General features: G+C 44.5%; 1 protein-coding gene across 1 annotated transcript in view; it reads right to left on the reverse strand.

The window, feature by feature from the left end:
• The window catches only part of chd1l (chromodomain helicase DNA binding protein 1-like), a 71435-nt gene that overhangs the window by 19371 nt on the left and 31534 nt on the right, over window positions 1-20530 (reverse strand). Inside the window, 6 exon segments of the mRNA XM_080722744.1 lie at window positions 2686-2882; window positions 5702-5865; window positions 9445-9590; window positions 11034-11235; window positions 12488-12641; window positions 15787-15901. Coding sequence (XP_080578870.1) covers window positions 2686-2882; window positions 5702-5865; window positions 9445-9590; window positions 11034-11235; window positions 12488-12641; window positions 15787-15901 — 978 coding nt within the window.

The following is a 20530-nucleotide window of genomic DNA, read 5'->3' on the forward strand; positions in this document are numbered from 1 at the left end:
AGTGTACAATGATAGTGTCTTCCCGTGCAGCCTGTGGTTGGGTGACATCTCCTAACATCTTACCAACACAGTGTACAATGATAGTGTCTTCCCGTGCAGCCTGTGGTTGGGTGACATCTCCTAACATCTTACCAACACAGTGTACAATGATAGTGTCTTCCCGTGCAGCCTGTGGTTGGGTGACATCTCCTAACATCTTACCAACACAGTGTACAATGATAGTGTCTTCCCGGGCAGCCTGTGGTTGGGTGACATCTCCTAACATCTTACCTACACAGTGTACAATGATAGTGTCTTCCCGGGCAGCCTGTGGTTGGGTGACATCTCCTAACATCTTACCAACACAGTGTACAATGATAGTGTCTTCCCGTGCAGCCTGTGGTTGGGTGACATCTCCTAACATCTTACCAACACAGTGTACAATGATAGTGTCTTCCCGTGCAGCCTGTGGTTGGGTGACATCTCCTAACATCTTACCTACACAGTGTACAATGATAGTGTCTTCCCGGGCAGCCTGTGGTTGGGTGACATCTCCTAACATCTTACCAACACAGTGTACAATGATAGTGTCTTCCCGTGCAGCCTGTGGTTGGGTGACATCTCCTAACATCTTACCAACACAGTGTACAATGATAGTGTCTTCCCGTGCAGCCTGTGGTTGGGTGACATCTCCTAACATCTTACCAACACAGTGTACAATGATAGTGTCTTCCCGTGCAGCCTGTGGTTGGGTGACATCTCCTAACATCTTACCAACACAGTGTACAATGATAGTGTCTTCCCGTGCAGCCTGTGGTTGGGTGACATCTCCTAACATCTTACCAACACAGTGTACAATGATAGTGTCTTCCCGGGCAGCCTGTGGTTGGGTGACATCTCCTAACATCTTACCAACACAGTGTACAATGATAGTGTCTTCCCGTGCAGCCTGTGGTTGGGTGACATCTCCTAACATCTTACCAACACAGTGTACAATGATAGTGTCTTCCCGGGCAGCCTGTGGTTGGGTGACATCTCCTAACATCTTACCAACACAGTGTACAATGATAGTGTCTTCCCGGGCAGCCTGTGGTTGGGTGACATCTCCTAACATCTTACCAACACAGTGTACAATGATAGTGTCTTCCCGGGCAGCCTGTGGTTGGGTGACATCTCCTAACATCTTACCAACACAGTGTACAATGATAGTGTCTTCCCGGGCAGCCTGTGGTTGGGTGACATCTCCTAACATCTTACCAACACAGTGTACAATGATAGTGTCTTCCCGGGCAGCCTGTGGTTGGGTGACATCTCCTAACATCTTACCAACACAGTGTACAATGATAGTGTCTTCCCGGGCAGCCTGTGGTTGGGTGACATCTCCTAACATCTTACCAACACAGTGTACAATGATAGTGTCTTCCCGGGCAGCTTGTGGTTGGGTGACATCTCCTAACATCTTACCAACACAGTGTACAATGATAGTGTCTTCCCGTGCAGCCTGTGGTTGGGTGACATCTCCTAACATCTTACCAACACAGTGTACAATGATAGTGTCTTCCCGTGCAGCCTGTGGTTGGGTGACATCTCCTAACCTCTTACCAACACAGTGTACAATGATAGTGTCTTCCCGTGCAGCCTGTGGTTGGGTGACATCTCCTAACCTCTTACCAACACAGTGTACAATGATAGTGTCTTCCCGTGCAGCCTGTGGTTGGGTGACATCTCCTAACCTCTTACCAACACAGTGTACAATGATAGTGTCTTCCCGTGCAGCCTGTGGTTGGGTGACATCTCCTAACATCTTACCTACACAGTGTACAATGATAGTGTCTTCCCGTGCAGCCTGTGGTTGGGTGACATCTCCTAACATCTTACCAACACAGTGTACAATGATAGTGTCTTCCCGTGCAGCCTGTGGTTGGGTGACATCTCCTAACATCTTACCAACACAGTGTACAATGATAGTGTCTTCCCGTGCAGCCTGTGGTTGGGTGACATCTCCTAACATCTTACCAACACAGTGTACAATGATAGTGTCTTCCCGTGCAGCCTGTGGTTGGGTGACATCTCCTAACATCTTACCAACACAGTGTACAATGATAGTGTCTTCCCGGGCAGCCTGTGGTTGGGTGACATCTCCTAACATCTTACCAACACAGTGTACAATGATAGTGTCTTCCCGGGCAGCCTGTGGTTGGGTGACATCTCCTAACATCTTACCAACACAGTGTACAATGATAGTGTCTTCCCGTGCAGCCTGTGGTTGGGTGACATCTCCTAACATCTTACCAACACAGTGTACAATGATAGTGTCTTCCCGGGCAGCCTGTGGTTGGGTGACATCTCCTAACATCTTACCAACACAGTGTACAATGATAGTGTCTTCCCGGGCAGCCTGTGGTTGGGTGACATCTCCTAACATCTTACCAACACAGTGTACAATGATAGTGTCTTCCCGGGCAGCCTGTGGTTGGGTGACATCTCCTAACATCTTACCAACACAGTGTACAATGATAGTGTCTTCCCGGGCAGCCTGTGGTTGGGTGACATCTCCTAACATCTTACCAACACAGTGTACAATGATAGTGTCTTCCCGGGCAGCCTGTGGTTGGGTGACATCTCCTAACATCTTACCAACACAGTGTACAATGATAGTGTCTTCCCGGGCAGCTTGTGGTTGGGTGACATCTCCTAACATCTTACCAACACAGTGTACAATGATAGTGTCTTCCCGTGCAGCCTGTGGTTGAGTGACATCTCCTAACACGTAGCTGATGGCTGTGTGATCAGAGTCAGAGGAACACACGCTGCTCTCCTCCTCCTCCTCCTCCTCCTCTTCCTCGCTGTCTTCAGAGTGTAAACACAGAGACCTGTAGCCACACGACTCCCACCACGCCATCCTGATACGCACGCACAGACACACACACGCACGCACGCACACACACACACAGAGATTGTAGATCTGCTATTTTCAGAGTGCAACCAAACATAAAATTACTTATCTTTTAGTTCTATTGGATCTCTTCTCTACTAGTCCCTCCCTAGCATTTTTGTCTAGTTTTTATTTGTTGACGAAATTGTCAATATGTTTAGTCTTAGTTTTAGTCATCATAGCTTTTATTTTATTTAGTTCTTATTTCGTTTTCATCAGTGAAAAAAGGACGTCGACAAACATTGTCCGTCACAGTTTTAGTCGACGAAATCAACACTGAACGCTGTGCCAACCGAACCTCAGTTTCTGTGATGCACGTGGAAACTTGCCCTCCTGCGATAGGAGATACAGGTCGCTCCAATGAACTGCAGTGGAGAATGAGGTATCTAGTAGCTCTCACTGAGGTATGTAGGTATTAATATCTATGGTTAATGAGGTATGTAGGTATTAATATCTATGGTTAATGAGGTATGTAGGTTTTAATATCTATGGTTAATGAGGTATGTAGGTATTAATATCTATGGTTAATGAGGTATGTAGGTATTAATATCTATGGTTAATGAGGTATGTAGGTTTTAATATCTATGGTTAATGAGGTATGTAGGTTTTAATATCTATGGTTAATGAGGTATGTAGGTATTAATATCTATGGTTAATGAGGTATGTAGGTTTTAATATCTATGGTTAATGAGGTATGTAGGTATTAATATCTATGGTTAATGAGGTATGTAGGTTTTAATATCTATGGTTAATGAGGTATGTAGGTTTTAATATCTATGGTTAATGAGGTATGTAGGTATTAATATCTATGGTTAATGAGGTATGTAGGTTTTAATATCTATGGTTAATGAGGTATGTAGGTTATAATATCTATGGTTAATGAGGTATGTAGGTTATAATATCTATGGTTAATGAGGTATGTAGGTTATAATATCTATGGTTAATGAGGTATGTAGGTTATAATATCTATGGTTAATGAGGTATGTAGGTATTAATATCTATGGTTAATGAGGTATGTAGGTTATAATATCTATGGTTAATGAGGTATGTAGGTTATAATATCTATGGTTAATGAGGTATGTAGGTTATAATATCTATGGTTAATGAGGTATGTAGGTTATAATATCTATGGTTAATGAGGTATGTAGGTATTAATATCTATGGTTAATGAGGTATGTAGGTTATAATATCTATGGTTAATGAGGTATGTAGGTTTTAATATCTATGGTTAATGAGGTATGTAGGTTATAATATCTATGGTTAATGAGGTATGTAGGTTATAATATCTATGGTTAATGAGGTATGTAGGTTATAATATCTATGGTTAATGAGGTATGTAGGTATTAATATCTATGGTTAATGAGGTATGTAGGTTTTAATATCTATGGTTAATGAGGTATGTAGGTTTTAATATCTATGGTTAATGAGGTATGTAGGTATTAATATCTATGGTTAATGAGGTATGTAGGTTTTAATATCTATGGTTAATGAGGTATGTAGGTATTAATATCTATGGTTAATGAGGTATGTAGGTTTTAATATCTATGGTTAATGAGGTATGTAGGTTTTAATATCTATGGTTAATGAGGTATGTAGGTTATAATATCTATGGTTAATGAGGTATGTAGGTTTTAATATCTATGGTTAATGAGGTATGTAGGTTTTAATATCTATGGTTAATGAGGTATGTAGGTTTTAATATCTATGGTTAATGAGGCATGTAGGTTATAATATCTATGGTTAATGAGGCATGTAGGTTTTAATATCTATGGTTAATGAGGTATGTAGGTTTTAATATCTATGGTTAATGAGGTATGTAGGTTATAATATCTATGGTTAATGAGGTATGTAGGTTATAATATCTATGGTTAATGAGGCATGTAGGTTATAATATCTATGGTTAATGAGGTATGTAGGTTTTAATATCTATGGTTAATGAGGTATGTAGGTTATAATATCTATGGTTAATGAGGTATGTAGGTTTTAATATCTATGGTTAATGAGGTATGTAGGTTATAATATCTATGGTTAATGAGGTATGTAGGTTATAATATCTATGGTTAATGAGGCATGTAGGTTATAATATCTATGGTTCAGCAGCTCTTGTTTTTTTTTTTTTTTTTTTTATATATAAATTTGATTCCACAAATTATTCACACAGTTAACAAATTGCATACGTCATACAGCATGCCTCAACATCTGAATGGTAAATTACATTAAGTAAATAGGTAAGTACATTCTAGCAAGAAAGCAAAATTCAAATAAGTAGGTACATTTTCTTACATTCTTCAATACAAAAGCTCTTAAAATGTCAAGGTTGGTGCTTTGTGGTTTTTCTTCTTTTTTTTTAAACGCCCCTTCCCGTTTACCCCCAGCTCCTCTCTACCCCTACCCCCCACCCATAAAAGCTAAGAAAAGAGAGAAAAAGAGAAAGGAAGGGAAAGAAGAAAGAAGGAAAGAGTCAAGGGATAGATAGAGATAGAGCAGAGGCAGTAAAGAAACCAGCATGTTAACTCAACCTCGAGTGGCGCTTTGTGTGTTGGGATCCAAAAAAGTAATAATTTGTAGTTCACTACTACAAACTACAAACTACAAGCTCTTACTTCTTGATGTGTTTCTGTTAGGGTTAGGGTTAGGGTCAGCTCTTACTTCTTGATGTGTTTCTGTTAGGGTTAGGGTTAGGGTCATCTCTTACTTCTTGATGTGTTTCTGTTAGGGTTAGGGTTAGGGTCAGCTCTTACTTCTTGATGTGTTTCTGTTAGGGTTAGGGTTAGGGTCAGCTCTTACTTCTTGATGTGTTTCTGTTCCTGTAGTTTCCTCCTCCGGTCCTCTAGGAGGCGAGCTCTCTTGGCTGCAGCCTCCTTCCTCTGCTGTCTCCTCTTCTCCAGCTCTGTGTCGCTGAGCTGCTTCCTCTTCCTGGACGGGACCCCCAGGGGCCCCGACAGACACGCCTGAGGAACATGGAAACAAGCTTAAATTCCCGATTTTGTAACCCATTTTTCACTCGGTGCCAATTGCCTAAGCTGTAATCCTGGGCTGTGCTCTCCCTCTGCCACACCTGGGGACGAGGAGTGAGCAAGTCGCTTCTTATCACCTCACAGGGGGGAGGTTCCCCCAATAGGACGAAGCACGTGGAAGGAACACTTTAACGCATCCAAACCAGTTCCTTTCCTCTCCATCAGGCGCCCCAACTAACCAGGGTGAAGTATGTGTTTTAAAGATATGTGTCCGAGGCTGGTGGAAACGTCCAAATGTCGGCAATTTTACAGGTCAGAAAATGCGAAAATAAGATTGATTTAAAATTGTCTTTGTTTTTCGTTTTTGTATTTAATTAACAGTTTGAATATAGAAGAGGGTTTTCGTTCCATAAGATATCTTTGTTAACACCTTCTAAGCCAAGGGGAGCCCCTTAATGTTAAAACCGTACCATATCGCACTTCCCCCCAGGTCCCCTCAGCCACGCCGTACTTACTCGGACTTTGTCTTTAAAACCGTTATAAAAGATTTTGATCCGAAAATCGGCGATCGTCTACCCTTCCCTAGTCACCACTCGTGCATCGATAGCTCACGCACGGTCTGACATGAAGCAGAGGTGACGTCATGGCCCTTTCCTTTTCCAAGGCACATTACCCTATTCGGTTCCTGTCTGTACCTTGGTGCTTCTACAGCAGCCATGCTTGGAGCTATGCTAGCGAAACTTTTCAGTTCTTTTCTTCAGTCATACATGGATTATTTGCGGGGACATTTACGTGAAAGGATCGCGCACGCGAAACGCACGGGGACATCGACGATCGGCCAAAACCCCCATTCTATCCCAACGGAGATCGAGAAAAACATGGTGAGTTACTGCCCTGAGGGGGGAAAAAAAAGAAAAAAGAACGCCGCTGTCCAAGATGGAGGCGCGGCGGGCTCATGTTTATAAACATAATATTATGTCTCAGATCACAATACAATAATAGAAATTTCACGGCTAATCTACCAACCACCATTCTATTTCGGACTGCAAAGTGTTAAGGTCGGTATATGGCAAGATTAGTGTAGCAAAGTTGCCTTCTTTGGCAGAGTTTTACTGCTGTTTTAGGAGGCGGAGAAATGGAGCTCTTTAGATTTGCATAGCGATTTCACGGGAGCACGATTGGTTTAAGGAATGCATTGTCTCGTATTTCAGCACGCCCATACAGCGTGCTATGTGCTTGTAAACAGTCTACACAGTAACTAACTTCATCTCGCTAATGTTAACGGTTTGCTGAAGACAGTATTCTGGAAGGATGTATTTTTTTTATGTATACATCGTGATCTCAGTCGCTCTCGGACACACAAAGAAAACGTGGAAAATCGAGGCAGCGTGTTGAAAACGCTATGTCATCATGAGTCCTTGTGCTGGCATTACAGGCGACACGCTCACTCGTCTGTAGTGAAAATAAAAGATACAGTTTCGCTACTCACCAAAACAAAGACGGATTTGGGGAGTTGAAAGCCTACTTTACTTAGTGGGAACACTCAGAGTTCCCAACATCGCGTCTAAAATACACTTTTTTATCCAGATAACATAATATTTCACCGGAAGGCAAAATGTGGTCAATGGACATTTCTATTGACAAGATCTGTAGAGGGCGGTGTGGAGTAACTAAAACCTCTGGTGAAAAAGTTTATTCTCTGGTAAAAAAGTGTATTAAAGTGTATTTTAGACGTGAGGTGGGGGTTTCTGAGTGTTCCCACTAAGTAAATTAGGCTTCAATCACCCTTAAACCGTCTTTGTTTTGTTGAGTAACGAACCGTATTTTATGTTTATTACATGCAGACGAGAGGGTGCGCAGGCAGCGCAGCCGTTCTTGCCTCGTAGGGGCTCATTGGTAACATAGCGTCAAGGCTCATTCTAACGCTCTCCTCCTCCTCCTCCTTCTCACTGCATGAGCACACACCGCTTGAATCGGTCGATGTTTCGGTCCTAAAGTTATTAATTGTTTCACTTGCTTTAAGCATTAAATAAATAACCTGCTGAGAGACTCTGAACTCACTTACTCAGGGTTTACAAATCATTCGTTCAAAAGTGAGTAGGCTTCTGAATAACGCAGTAGTCTACAACCAAAAGAAGAAGAAAAAAACTAAAAGAAAAAGCTGCCTTCTCTGTCCTGCGGGGGAAAACACAGATCTACAAGCCCACAACATGTTGCATTTCGATCGGTTGTAAACTTGGAGATCTGCTATTTACGGTGCAGCACACTGGTGCGTGGACAATGACGCTCACAAGCGCGACCACCGACTGTAAACAAATCAACGTGATGGATATAATTCCAGTGGAGAAACGCAAAGTTTGGATTTATATTAAAAATGCACCAATGGATTGGATATACACAACACTTTTCCCTGTACCTTCAGAAGTTCAGAACGTGCCGAACTAAAAGGTAATACATCGCGGGGGCGCCCGTTTTTTATTGCAAAACTGGGACTACACATTTAGAGCACTGGTTCTCTAAGTGCTTGAGGGAGTTTTAGGGGGTCGCCAGCTAAATGATAGGAACCAAAAAATTGACCCTTATGGGTATGGGTACACATGGAATGGGTCCATTTGGTTCCGTATACACTGCAGATTCTGATGCATGACAAACTGGGGGTCCTTGAAATGTAAATGGTTGAGAATCAATGATAGAGCCTTGGACATTAAAATGGGGGTCGACGGGCTAATGTGTCCATTTGGGGGTCCTTGACATTAAGATTACAAGTAGACCAACACATGATGTGTGCCATCTAAATGATAGGAACCAAATAGACCCTTATGGCTTATGGGTAGGTGCATGTGTTATAGCAGCTTTGCAAAGTACAAGTACAAGATCTGCTAAGTGGGTAATGTATATGTTTTGCAATAATAATCTAAATCTAGTCTACTAAATAACTAGTAGTTTTAAATAATTGTAGTGGAATAAAAGTACAACATTTGAAGTTGACAGCTATAAAACTGTGGGTGTGGTTTGACTTGGGGGGAGTGATTTAGGGGTGTAGACAAGTACCTATTGTCCCTCCCATTGTCACACCCACTTCTGGCTACCTAGAGGTGCCAAATGTACCTTGCATTCAAATGGCTTTTTAAGCACTTTGGGTTTATGGTGCAACAAGTTTAAAATGTCCATAACTTCGTCAAATATGCTCCAATTTCAACAAATGATACATCATATTAAAGCTTAGATTCTGTACTTGGATAACATGTACAAAAAAGAAAAATGACCAATGCAGACATAAGGAACAAAGTACCAGACCTAGTCACATATATCCACAACTTTCCAACATCCCATAGTGCATTGCGCAGAAGTTGCACAGAGCTTCCGACGCCGCAACCGAGTGTGATCTACAAGCTCACAACGGTTGCATCTGCGACGCGACGTGAGCTTGTATGTCTGCTGTTTACCGGAAGTGTCCTACACATAATGCTTCAGTAAATGTTTGCGGAAACAGGTGGATAGAATTTGCCTCTATGTTGAATAGTCTCCCCCATATACAGTAAAGAGAGGTCACATGACCCCAGAGCATCTCACCGCGGCGCTGCGTCTCAGAGATCGTCCTTCTCCCTCATCCTCCTCCTGCTCGGCTCGCTGCTCCTCCAGCAGACGCTCAAAGTAGTGCTGGTCCTCAGAGCTGGGGTCCTTGGAGTAATCCCTGCCCTCAAAGTAGTACATGTGGTCTGTGGAGGACACAAGGACATCCGTTTCCATCAGAACTGACTGAAAATAACTTTATACTTAAATATATACTTTATAGTTTATAACCACTTGAACCCCTAGTCTGGGGGGAAGGTTCACGTCACGTTGTGACGCGTTGTGAGCTTGTAGATCGGCTATTTTTGGTGAAAAGAGTTAGGGTAGATATAAAAAAAATAACTCATCAAGTACAGTGCAAATCAGGTCTGTTTTACTAAGCTAGAGGGACTAAGTGGTTAATGTGATATTGATGAATTCCAAGTATTATCAAAGTATTCTGCAGCACCCCTGGACTGGCATCATGGCACCCTAGGGTGCCACGGCACCCACTTTGGGAAACCCTGTCCTAAACTCTGTGGTAGTGGGAAGACACTTAACCACTGCTCTTACTCTGTGGTAGTGGGAAGTAGGGCTGGGTTCGGTAACCGCCGTACCGCCGTATCGCGGTATACCGCGGCCTACCGCGGTGTCAGGGTCCTTACCGCGGTCAAAAAAGACAAAAAATAGGCTATTTTTATTGAGAACGAGCGAGTTTTAAAACGGGGGAGAAGCGAGGACCGCATGCGCTCCATGCCGCTCTGCTCTGGGCCGTGTACCACACGTTGGAAGCCACATACGTCACTCTGCTCAGTGCTCACTCAGACAGACCTGCACACAGTGCACTAGAGTACGGAGCACAACTCTTTCTCTGTAATCCACACGACACAAGGATGTTAATACATACCTTGTGTTGTGACATATCTTTTTTTATTCATACGGATTACTGGCGGAGCGCGGGCCGCGTGGACTAAAACCGAAAATGAAACTATTTTACTTTTTCACCGCGTCACACGTTTCGTCCGGCGGCGCGTCGGCGATTTTATAACCTTTTCTGTCAAGTCTTGTAACTAAAACCTGTATATAGCAGCACTCAATCACTGCGATTTGAGAGTTGAGACGTGACGTGACGTGAGTTTACAGAATCACTGTACACGATCTGACTACCCGTCCTCTTCTGGTTTGTTCTCACAGCTGTTTGTGTCTGAAAAGCCCAAGTAGCTAGCCTACGTTACTATGGTAACCCGACAGTGCAGATCTAAAAGCTCAGAACGCGTCGCAGATGCGACGTGTTGTGAGCTTGTAGATCTGCTCCTTTGAAAGCCAGACCCGCTGTGCTGTACGGAGAAGTATAACTCGGGCAGTCAGGCTGTGTCGGCTCTCCACTGTGGAGAGGCGACTTTTGGGAAGATGATTGCAATATTTTGACTTATTGCCGAACCTTAATTAATAGATACGGGGGTGCGGTAATTACCGCAGTACCGGCGGTAAATGGGAAGACGGTAATCGCGGTAACAAAATGTCCATACCGCCCCAGGCCTAGTGGGAAGACACTTAACCACTGCACTAAACTCGGCGGTAGCAGGCAGGCACTTAGACACTGCTCTTACTCTGTGCGTTGGATCCAGAGGCCTCCTCTTCCTCTTCTACCAGGGAGCCAGGAGAGTCAGGACCCTCCTCCTCCTCATCCTCCTCCTCCAGCCACTGTCCGTCACGTGACCTCCCCAGGATCCTGGCCAGGTCCACCTCCTGGATGGAGCTCTCCTCTGACGACAGCAGCTGGTCCACCCCGAACTTCAAGATCTCACTCAACTGTGGGGTGGTGGGGAGAGTTGGGGGGGGGGGGGGGGGGGGTGGGGAGAGTGGGTGTGTGTTAGGGTGGGGTGGTGGGGAGAGTGGGTGTGTGTTAGGGTGGGGTGGTTAGGGTTAGGTGGTGGGGAGAGTGGGTGTGTGTTAGGGTGGGGTGGTTAGGGTTAGGTGGTGGGGAGAGTGGGTGTGTGTTAGGGTGGGGTGGTTAGGGTGGGGTGGTTAGGGTTAGGTGGTGGGGAGAGTGGGTGTGTGTTAGGGTGGGGTGGTTAGGGTGGGGTGGTGGGGAGAGTGGGTGTGTGTTAGGGTGGGGTGGTTAGGGTTAGGTGGTGGGGAGAGTGGGGGGGTGTTAGGGCAGGGGTTCCCAAACTGTTTTGTCTCAGGGCACCCCATAAATATTGTTTTAATCCGAGGCACCCCTACATTATAATTTTCACTCCCAGCACCTTATATTTATAGCATATCGTCGTTGTCGGGTGGAAACCTTGTATGTCCAAAACTGTTCGTTTTGTATTTATCATCTATAAAATGTACTAAACTAGTGAGAACAGCAGATCTTCAAGCACACAACGCCTCGAGATGCACTTGTAGATCGGCTGTTTTCACTAGTTTTGTGCGACTGCCTTGTATGATGAAGCAGGGCCTTGCTTTACCAAAAGATGTACACATTTGAAACTTGGAGATACGAGGTTTCTGCCCGACAGTGACCATGTTTTAGTGATTATGTTGCGAGGAAAACGTTGAGATAACAGCCATTTTGGTTAGAACTGACTGAAAATAACTTTGTACTTCAAGTTTAAAATGATACTAAATATTAGTGTCCAAATATTATCAAATGATCTCGCGGCACCCCAGGGTGCCCCGTCACCCACTTTGAAAACCCCTGTGTCAAATATATTAGAGACTGAGCCTGCAGCATAGAGAAGATACACTACCTGCAGTCCAGCGGCTGCAGACTGAGATACTGCAGAGAGAAGATACACTACCTGCAGTCCAGAGGCTGCAGACTGAGCCTGCTGCAGCAGAGAGAAGATACACTACCTGCAGTCCAGAGGCTGCAGACTGAGCCTGCTGCAGCAGAGAGAAGATACACTACCTGCAGTCCAGAGGCTGCAGACTGAGCCTGCTGCAGCAGAGAGAAGATACACTACCTGCAGTCCAGAGGCTGCAGACTGAGCCTGCAGCATAGAGAAGATACACTACCTGCAGTCCAGAGGCTGCAGACTGAGCCTGCAGCAGCAGAGAGAAGATACACTACCTGCAGTCCAGCGGCTGCAGACTGAGCCTGCTGGAGCAGAGAGAAGCGTCCCTCCTCGATGACGGTGTTGGTGAGGCGGAGCTTGGAGGCGGCGCGGCTGTAAACGATCTCCTCCACCGTGTCTCTGCCCAGGAGGCGGATCACCTTCACTGCCCTGGGACACCGAGAGAGAATTCATATGATAAATGATCACCTTCACTGTCCTGAGACACCACCCAGAGAAATCATATGATCACCTTCACTGTCCTGGGACACCACCCAGAGAAATCATATGATCACCTTCACTGTCCTGGGACACCACCCAGAGAAATCATATGATCACCTTCACTGTCCTGGGACACCACCCAGAGAAATCATATGATCACCTTCACTGTCCTGGGACACCACCCAGAGAAATCATATGATCACCTTCACTGTCCTGGGACACCACCCAGAGAAATCATATGATCACCTTCACTGTCCTGAGACACCACCCAGAGAAATCATATGATCACCTTCACTGTCCTGGGACACCACCCAGAGAAATCATATGATCACCTTCACTGTCCTGAGACACCACCCAGAGAAATCATATGATCACCTTCACTGTCCTGGGACACCACCCAGAGAAATCATATGATCACCTTCACTGTCCTGGGACACCACCCAGAGAAATCATATGATCACCTTCACTGTCCTGGGACACCACCCAGAGAAATCATATGATCACCTTCACTGTCCTGGGACACCACCCAGAGAAATCATATGATCACCTTCACTGCCCTGGGACACCACCCAGAGAAATCATATGATTACCTTCACTGTCCTGAGACACCACCCAGAGAAATCATATGATCACCTTCACTGTCCTGGGACACCACAGAGAGAAATCATATGATCACCTTCACTGTCCTGGGACACCACAGAGAGAAATCATATGATCACCTTCACTGTCCTGGGACACCACAGAGAGAAATCATATGATCACCTTCACTGTCCTGAGACACCACCCAGAGAAATCATATGATCACCTTCACTGTCCTGGGACACCACCCAGAGAAATCATATGATCACCTTCACTGTCCTGGGACACCACCCAGAGAAATCATATGATCACCTTCACTGTCCTGGGACACCACCCAGAGAAATCATATGATCACCTTCACTGTCCTGGGACACCACAGAGAGAAATCATATGATCACCTTCACTGTCCTGGGACACCACAGAGAGAAATCATATGATCACCTTCACTGTCCTGGGACACCACCCAGAGAAATCATATGATCACCTTCACTGTCCTGGGACACCACCCAGAGAAATCATATGATCACCTTCACTGTCCTGAGACACCACCCAGAGAAATCATATGATCACCTTCACTGTCCTGGGACACCACCCAGAGAAATCATATGATCACCTTCACTGTCCTGGGACACCACCCAGAGAAATCATATGATCACCTTCACTGTCCTGGGACACCACCCAGAGAAATCATATGATCACCTTCACTGTCCTGGGACACCACCCAGAGAAATCATATGATCACCTTCACTGTCCTGGGACACCACCCAGAGAAATCATATGATCACCTTCACTGCCCTGGGACACCACAGAGAGAAATCATATGATCACCTTCACTGCCCTGGGACACCACCCAGAGAAATCATATGATCACCTTCACTGTCCTGGGACACCACCCAGAGAAATCATATGATCACCTTCACTGTCCTGAGACACCACCCAGAGAAATCATATGATCACCTTCACTGTCCTGGGACACCACCCAGAGAAATCATATGATCACCTTCACTGTCCTGGGACACCACCCAGAGAAATCATATGATCACCTTCACTGTCCTGAGACACCACCCAGAGAAATCATATGATCACCTTCACTGTCCTGGGACACCACCCAGAGAAATCATATGATCACCTTCACTGTCCTGAGACACCACCCAGAGAAATCATATGATCACCTTCACTGTCCTGAGACACCACCCAGAGAAATCATATGATCACCTTCACTGTCCTGGGACACCACCCAGAGAAATCATATGATTACCTTCACTGTCCTGAGACACCACCCAGAGAAATCATATGATCACCTTCACTGTCCTGGGACACCACCCAGAGAAATCATATGATCACCTTCACTGTCCTGGAACACCACCCAGAGAAATCATATGATCACCTTCACTGTCCTGGGACACCACAGAGAGAAATCATATGATCACCTTCACTGTCCTGGGACACCACAGAGAGAAATCATATGATCACCTTCACTGTCCTGGGACACCACCCAGAGAAATCATATGATCACCTTCACTGTCCTGGGACACCACAGAGAGAAATCATATGATCACCTTCACTGTCCTGGGACACCACCCAGAGAAATCATATGATCACCTTCACTGTCCTGGGACACCACCCAGAGAAATCATATGATCACCTTCACTGTCCTGAGACACCACCCAGAGAAATCATATGATCACCTTCACTGCCCTGGGACACCACCCAGAGAAATCATATGATCACCTTCACTGCCCTGGGACACCACCCAGAGAAATCATATGATCACCTTCACTGTCCTGGAACACCACCCAGAGAAATCATATGATCACCTTCACTGTCCTGAGACACCACCCAGAGAGAAATCATATGATAAATGGTAAATGGCGCATTTAAAGTACAGTATATAGCTCCTATATCCAATGCGCTTTACATAGATTGTGCGTTACATTCACCCATTCACACACATCATTCATACACCGATGGCGGAAGAAACCATGCAAGGCACCAACCTGCTCATCAGGAGCAACTAGGGGTTCAGAGTCTTGCTCAAGGACTCTTCCACACTAACTCTGGGGGAGCCCGGGATCGAACTGGGAACCTTCCGTGTTCAAAGACAGTAAGTACCTCTACCCCTGAGCCACTGCCGCCCCTGATATTACGACATTACATATCTGTCAACACTAATGATTCTACAGGGAGTAACCCTCTTTTTAACCCTTTCTCCCGCTGAGCTCCCGTTTGGTTCATTTCTCTCATTTCTCCCATTAATCTCTTGAACTCATGCTCAACACATGCACAAACAACCCTTCCTTGACAGGGGTTTTTGTCACTGTCCTCACTCAAACCAGCTCTGCTCAGTTCTGATGCTGAAAGGAAAATAAAATGGTTCCCAAGAATAAATACACTTTTAAATTTGACTCCATTTAGTGTAAGAGCTGTACCTTTCTTAGCAATTGTCCATGCGTGCACAGTATGTACACACATGATAATAAGCAGACTTGTAAAACTTTTTTTTACAGTGCATTACCTGTTCTGTCCAATGCGATGGCAGCGCGCCGCCGCCTGCAGGTCATTCTGGGGGTTGAAGTCACTGTCCATGAAGATGACGGTGTCTGCAGCTGTGAGGTTCATCCCAACTCCACCTGCACAATACACACACTGTAATAACTGTATGTATATACTCCACCTGCACAATAGACACACACTGTAATAACTGTATTTATATACTCCACCTGCACAATAGACACACACTGTAATAACTGTATTTACTGTATATACTGTACTGCTGTCAGGTTCATCCCTACTCCACCTGCACAATACACACACACTGTAATAACTGTATTTATACTGTATACTGTACTGCTGTGAGCTTCATGTCTACTCCACACACACACACACACACACACACACACACACACACACACACACACACACACACACACTGTAATAACTGTATTTATATACTGTACTGCTGTGAGCTTCATGTCTACTCCACCTGAGAGCCAGAAGGAAGCAACTCAAACTTTACACAAACCTTACTGTAGCACACAGCTTAAATATACATATTTTAATTATTTTTTCATTTTACTTTTGTACATTAATGGCCCTACTTGATCATCCTACATTCTCATTCTGCGTCACAGAAAAGAATCAGGAACTTGTAAAACTGGTCGATTGTTTTTTTGGTTTGTTTGTTGTTGTTTTATTTTAACAAAAGCCATTTTGCAATGAGGAGGGCAGAGTCAGAGACAACAGCTGTTTATGAGGGCCATCCATAGCCCTGCTTTAGGAGGTATATTTCTTACATAAAGTTGTTTCACTGTTGACTGCATGACAGGAACATCTATCATGTGTACGCTACGGTACAGGAACATCTATCATGTGTACGCTACGGTACAGTTAGGTGTGTCTGCATAGTAAATGATTTGCACAAAGACTACAGTATGTCTGACAGACAGGATATCACCAGGCTGACTTCCCCTTGTGTTCTCTTTCTACACAGAAACCCCAACAGAGAGGGAGGAGAGGATGAGAACACAGAAACACACCAGCAGAGAGAGAGGAGAGGATGAGAACACAGAAACACACCAACAGAGAGAGAGGAGAGGAGAGGATGAGAACACAGAAACACACCAGCAGAGAGAGAGGAGAGGATGAGAACACAGAAACACACCAGCAGAGAGGAGAGGATGAGAACACAGAAACACACCAGCAGAGAGAGAGGAGAGGAGAGGATGAGAACACAGAAACACACCAGCAGAGAGAGAGGAGAGGAGAGGATGAGAACACAGAAACACACCAGCAGAGAGGAGAGGATGAGAACACAGAAACACACCAGCAGAGAGAGGAGAGGATGAGAACACAGAAACACACCAGCAGAGAGAGAGGAGAGGAGAGGATGAGAACACAGAAACACACCAACAGAGAGAGAGGAGAGGATAAGAACACAGAAACACACCAGCAGAGAGAGGAGAGGATGAGAACACAGAAACACACTAGCAGAGAGAGAGGAGAGGATGAGAACACAGAAACACACCAGCAGAGAGAGAGGAGAGGATGAGAACACACAGAAACACACCAGCAGAGAGGAGAGGATGAGAACACAGAAACACACCAGCAGAGAGGAGAGGATGAGAACACAGAAACCAGCAGAGAGAGAGGAGAGGATGAGAACACAGAAACACACCAGCAGAGAGAGAGGATGAGAACACAGAAACACACCAGCAGAGAGGAGAGGATGAGAACACAGAAACACACCAGCAGAGAGAGAGAGGAGAGGATGAGAACACAGAAACACACTAGCAGAGAGAGGAGAGGATGAGAACACAGAAACACACCAGCAGAGAGAGAGGAGAGGATGAGAACACAGAAACACACCAGCAGAGAGAGAGAGGAGAGGATGAGAACACAGAAACACACTAGCAGAGAGAGAGGAGAGGATGAGAACACAGAAACACACCAGCAGAGAGGAGAGGATGAGAACACAGAAACACACCAGCAGAGAGGAGAGGATGAGAACACAGAAACACACCAACAGAGAGAGAGGAGAGGATGAGAACACAGAAACACACCAGCAGAGAGAGAGAGGAGAGGATGAGAACACAGAAACACACTAGCAGAGAGAGGAGAGGATGAGAACACAGAAACACACCAGCAGAGAGAGAGGAGAGGATGAGAACACAGAAACACACCAGCAGAGAGAGAGGAGAGGATGAGAACACAGAAACACACCAGCAGAGAGAGAGGAGAGGATGAGAACACAGAAACACACCAGCAGAGAGAGAGGAGAGGATGAGAACACACAGAAACACACCAGCAGAGAGAGGAGAGGATGAGAACACAGAAACACACCAGCAGAGAGAGAGGAGAGGATGAGAACACACAGAAACACACCAGCAGAGAGAGGAGAGGATGAGAACACAGAAACACACCAGCAGAGAGAGAGGAGAGGATGAGAACACAGAAACACACCAGCAGAGAGAGAGGAGAGATGTTGTGGTTGTGGCCTGGTTCAACCTGATGGGACGATACGCGATATTATCATTCATTGTGATAAAAAACACTCACGATAATCGTATCGTGGAGATTTAACATGATGATATTGTCCTCCGTCATGCACTGGGATCAATTCACCTTTTATTTGCCGAGCTGCATTTCCGGTACCACTTAAACCCTCTATAATTGGTAAAAGGTACTTATAATATAGGTACTTAATACAGTATCTTTTAACTCTCTATCAAATGTCTTTGCCAAAAAATAGGCGATCTACAAGCTCACAACGCGTTGCGACGCGTTGTGAGCTTGTAGATCGCCTATTTTTTGTGAGCTCTTTTGTCACAATTTGTCACAACAACATTTTCATATGGTCCCATCCCTAGCCACTATAGCCGGGGAGCCACTGTGCCAAAATGAAAGAAGACCTGTGATGTCATGACATACTCCAAATTTTAGTTTTTCCTATTAATTTGGTCAATAAGGTACACAGAATGAGAGACCTGCTCTGCCGGAAACACTGCGAAAAAAAGTTTCCCATTGATTTCACTATACTGGAAAAAAAACACACCAAAAAAAGTAGCATGTGAGGGGTCAAACTAAGGGTTCTTTATGATTCTGAATCCATTGCAAGCATTTGTTTTGCATGAAAAACATTCCTTGGGCTAGATTTCAGCCTCTCAAACCTGTGAAAAGTGATGAGTCATCACTTTTCACCGTTATTTTGGTCCGTTTTCTAGCCCAAGGAATGTTTTTCATGCAAAACAAATGCTTGCAATGGATTCAGAATCATCAAGAACCCCTAGTTTGACCCCTCACATGCTACTTAAAGCATATTTTTTTGGGTGTGTTTCTTTCCTGTATATTGAAGTCGATGGAGTGAATATACAAATGGCCATAACTTTTTTTCGCAGAGTTTCCGGCAGAGCAGGCCTCTCATTCTCTGTACCTTAATGACCAAATGAATAGAAACTAGACCAGGTCAACCTGGTTGTGCCAGACCCCGGTTCTGCCAACCCTCTGGGCCTATAAATTTCATAAATGATGATGTCTGTCATCATCATTTATGACATCATGCCTTTTGTAGGCATGTCATCATCATGTCATCATCATATATACCCTTTATATAGAAAACCCGGACAGACCGACATTTGCTTATGTAGGCCTACCCATTTCATGGGTCTGGCAAAAACTAAAATAAAAAGTATGTCATGACGTCACAGGTAAAACCCTATTCTTTGAGCTTTTGGGCCTGTGGCTCCCCGGCCACTAGTCTGTTATCTGTTCAAAACGCTGCACGAAGCGACGTGTTTTGAGTCTTTTGAAGCTGGCTGACACAGTTAGGAGGCCAGATGGGTGGGCAGCGTCCTGCATGTGTTTTCAGAGCATATTAATGGAACTAACATATCTAAGTAGAATATTATGTACACTAGGAAATGTACACATCCATTCCCCAGGCAGACTTTGGATTCAGCTCAAGCCCAAGCAGTTTTTTTCCCCCAAACCTCAAAAAGTATGGTAACGAGAAACCGTGTAAAGCTGAACAAGTTGAAGTTTGAACGAAATTTGTAGCTCAAAATACGAGGACTAGTTTTAAGTGAAAAATCATGTGGATGGCAGTAGACAAAATTAATTTCCCATAGGAAACTGGGAACTTTTTTTTTTTTTTTTTTTCAAAAATCTGAAAAAGTCTAATAATTGGTAACGAAAAAAATACAAGCAATGATAACTGTGTTAAGCCAGATATTCTAGTCCTAAGACATGTTATTACTTGCGCCAGCATAGCGCGTAAGTACTACTTTCGGTGCCGTCTTGTGTCCGGTCAACTTGCCCACCCACATATCGTACATATAATACAGACAGCACCAAACAGCACTGAAAGTAGTATATGCGCACTCTGCTGGCCCACAAGCAGGCCATATATGGCCACAAGTGCACAAGTCGCAAATTGGCACCTCGACACAGTGCAGTCTAAGTATTTATTTCTATTTATTAATATTAATCAAAAACCTACGTGTTTTGCCAATTATTTGGGGTACACGCAATATGTTCACGGCAGCCATCTACAGTCATCTGTATATGGCTGCTGTCGGGTTGGCATGTCCAAAAACATTTATATTTGAGTGGTGCAAACCGCTCCTACATTTCACTTTGTGTGTATCAGTACAGAATCTCCATATATGGAGATCTGTGCTAATACACATAAAGTAACTGATGTCAGGAACAGAACCGCCCATACAAGGAGATATGTTGTGTTTGCACCGCTCACTTCGCACAGA

Source organism: Nannobrachium achirus (genome assembly GCF_963921795.1).
Source record: "Nannobrachium achirus genome assembly, chromosome: 1".
In the NCBI taxonomy this organism is placed as follows: Eukaryota; Metazoa; Chordata; class Actinopteri; order Myctophiformes; family Myctophidae; genus Nannobrachium; species Nannobrachium achirus.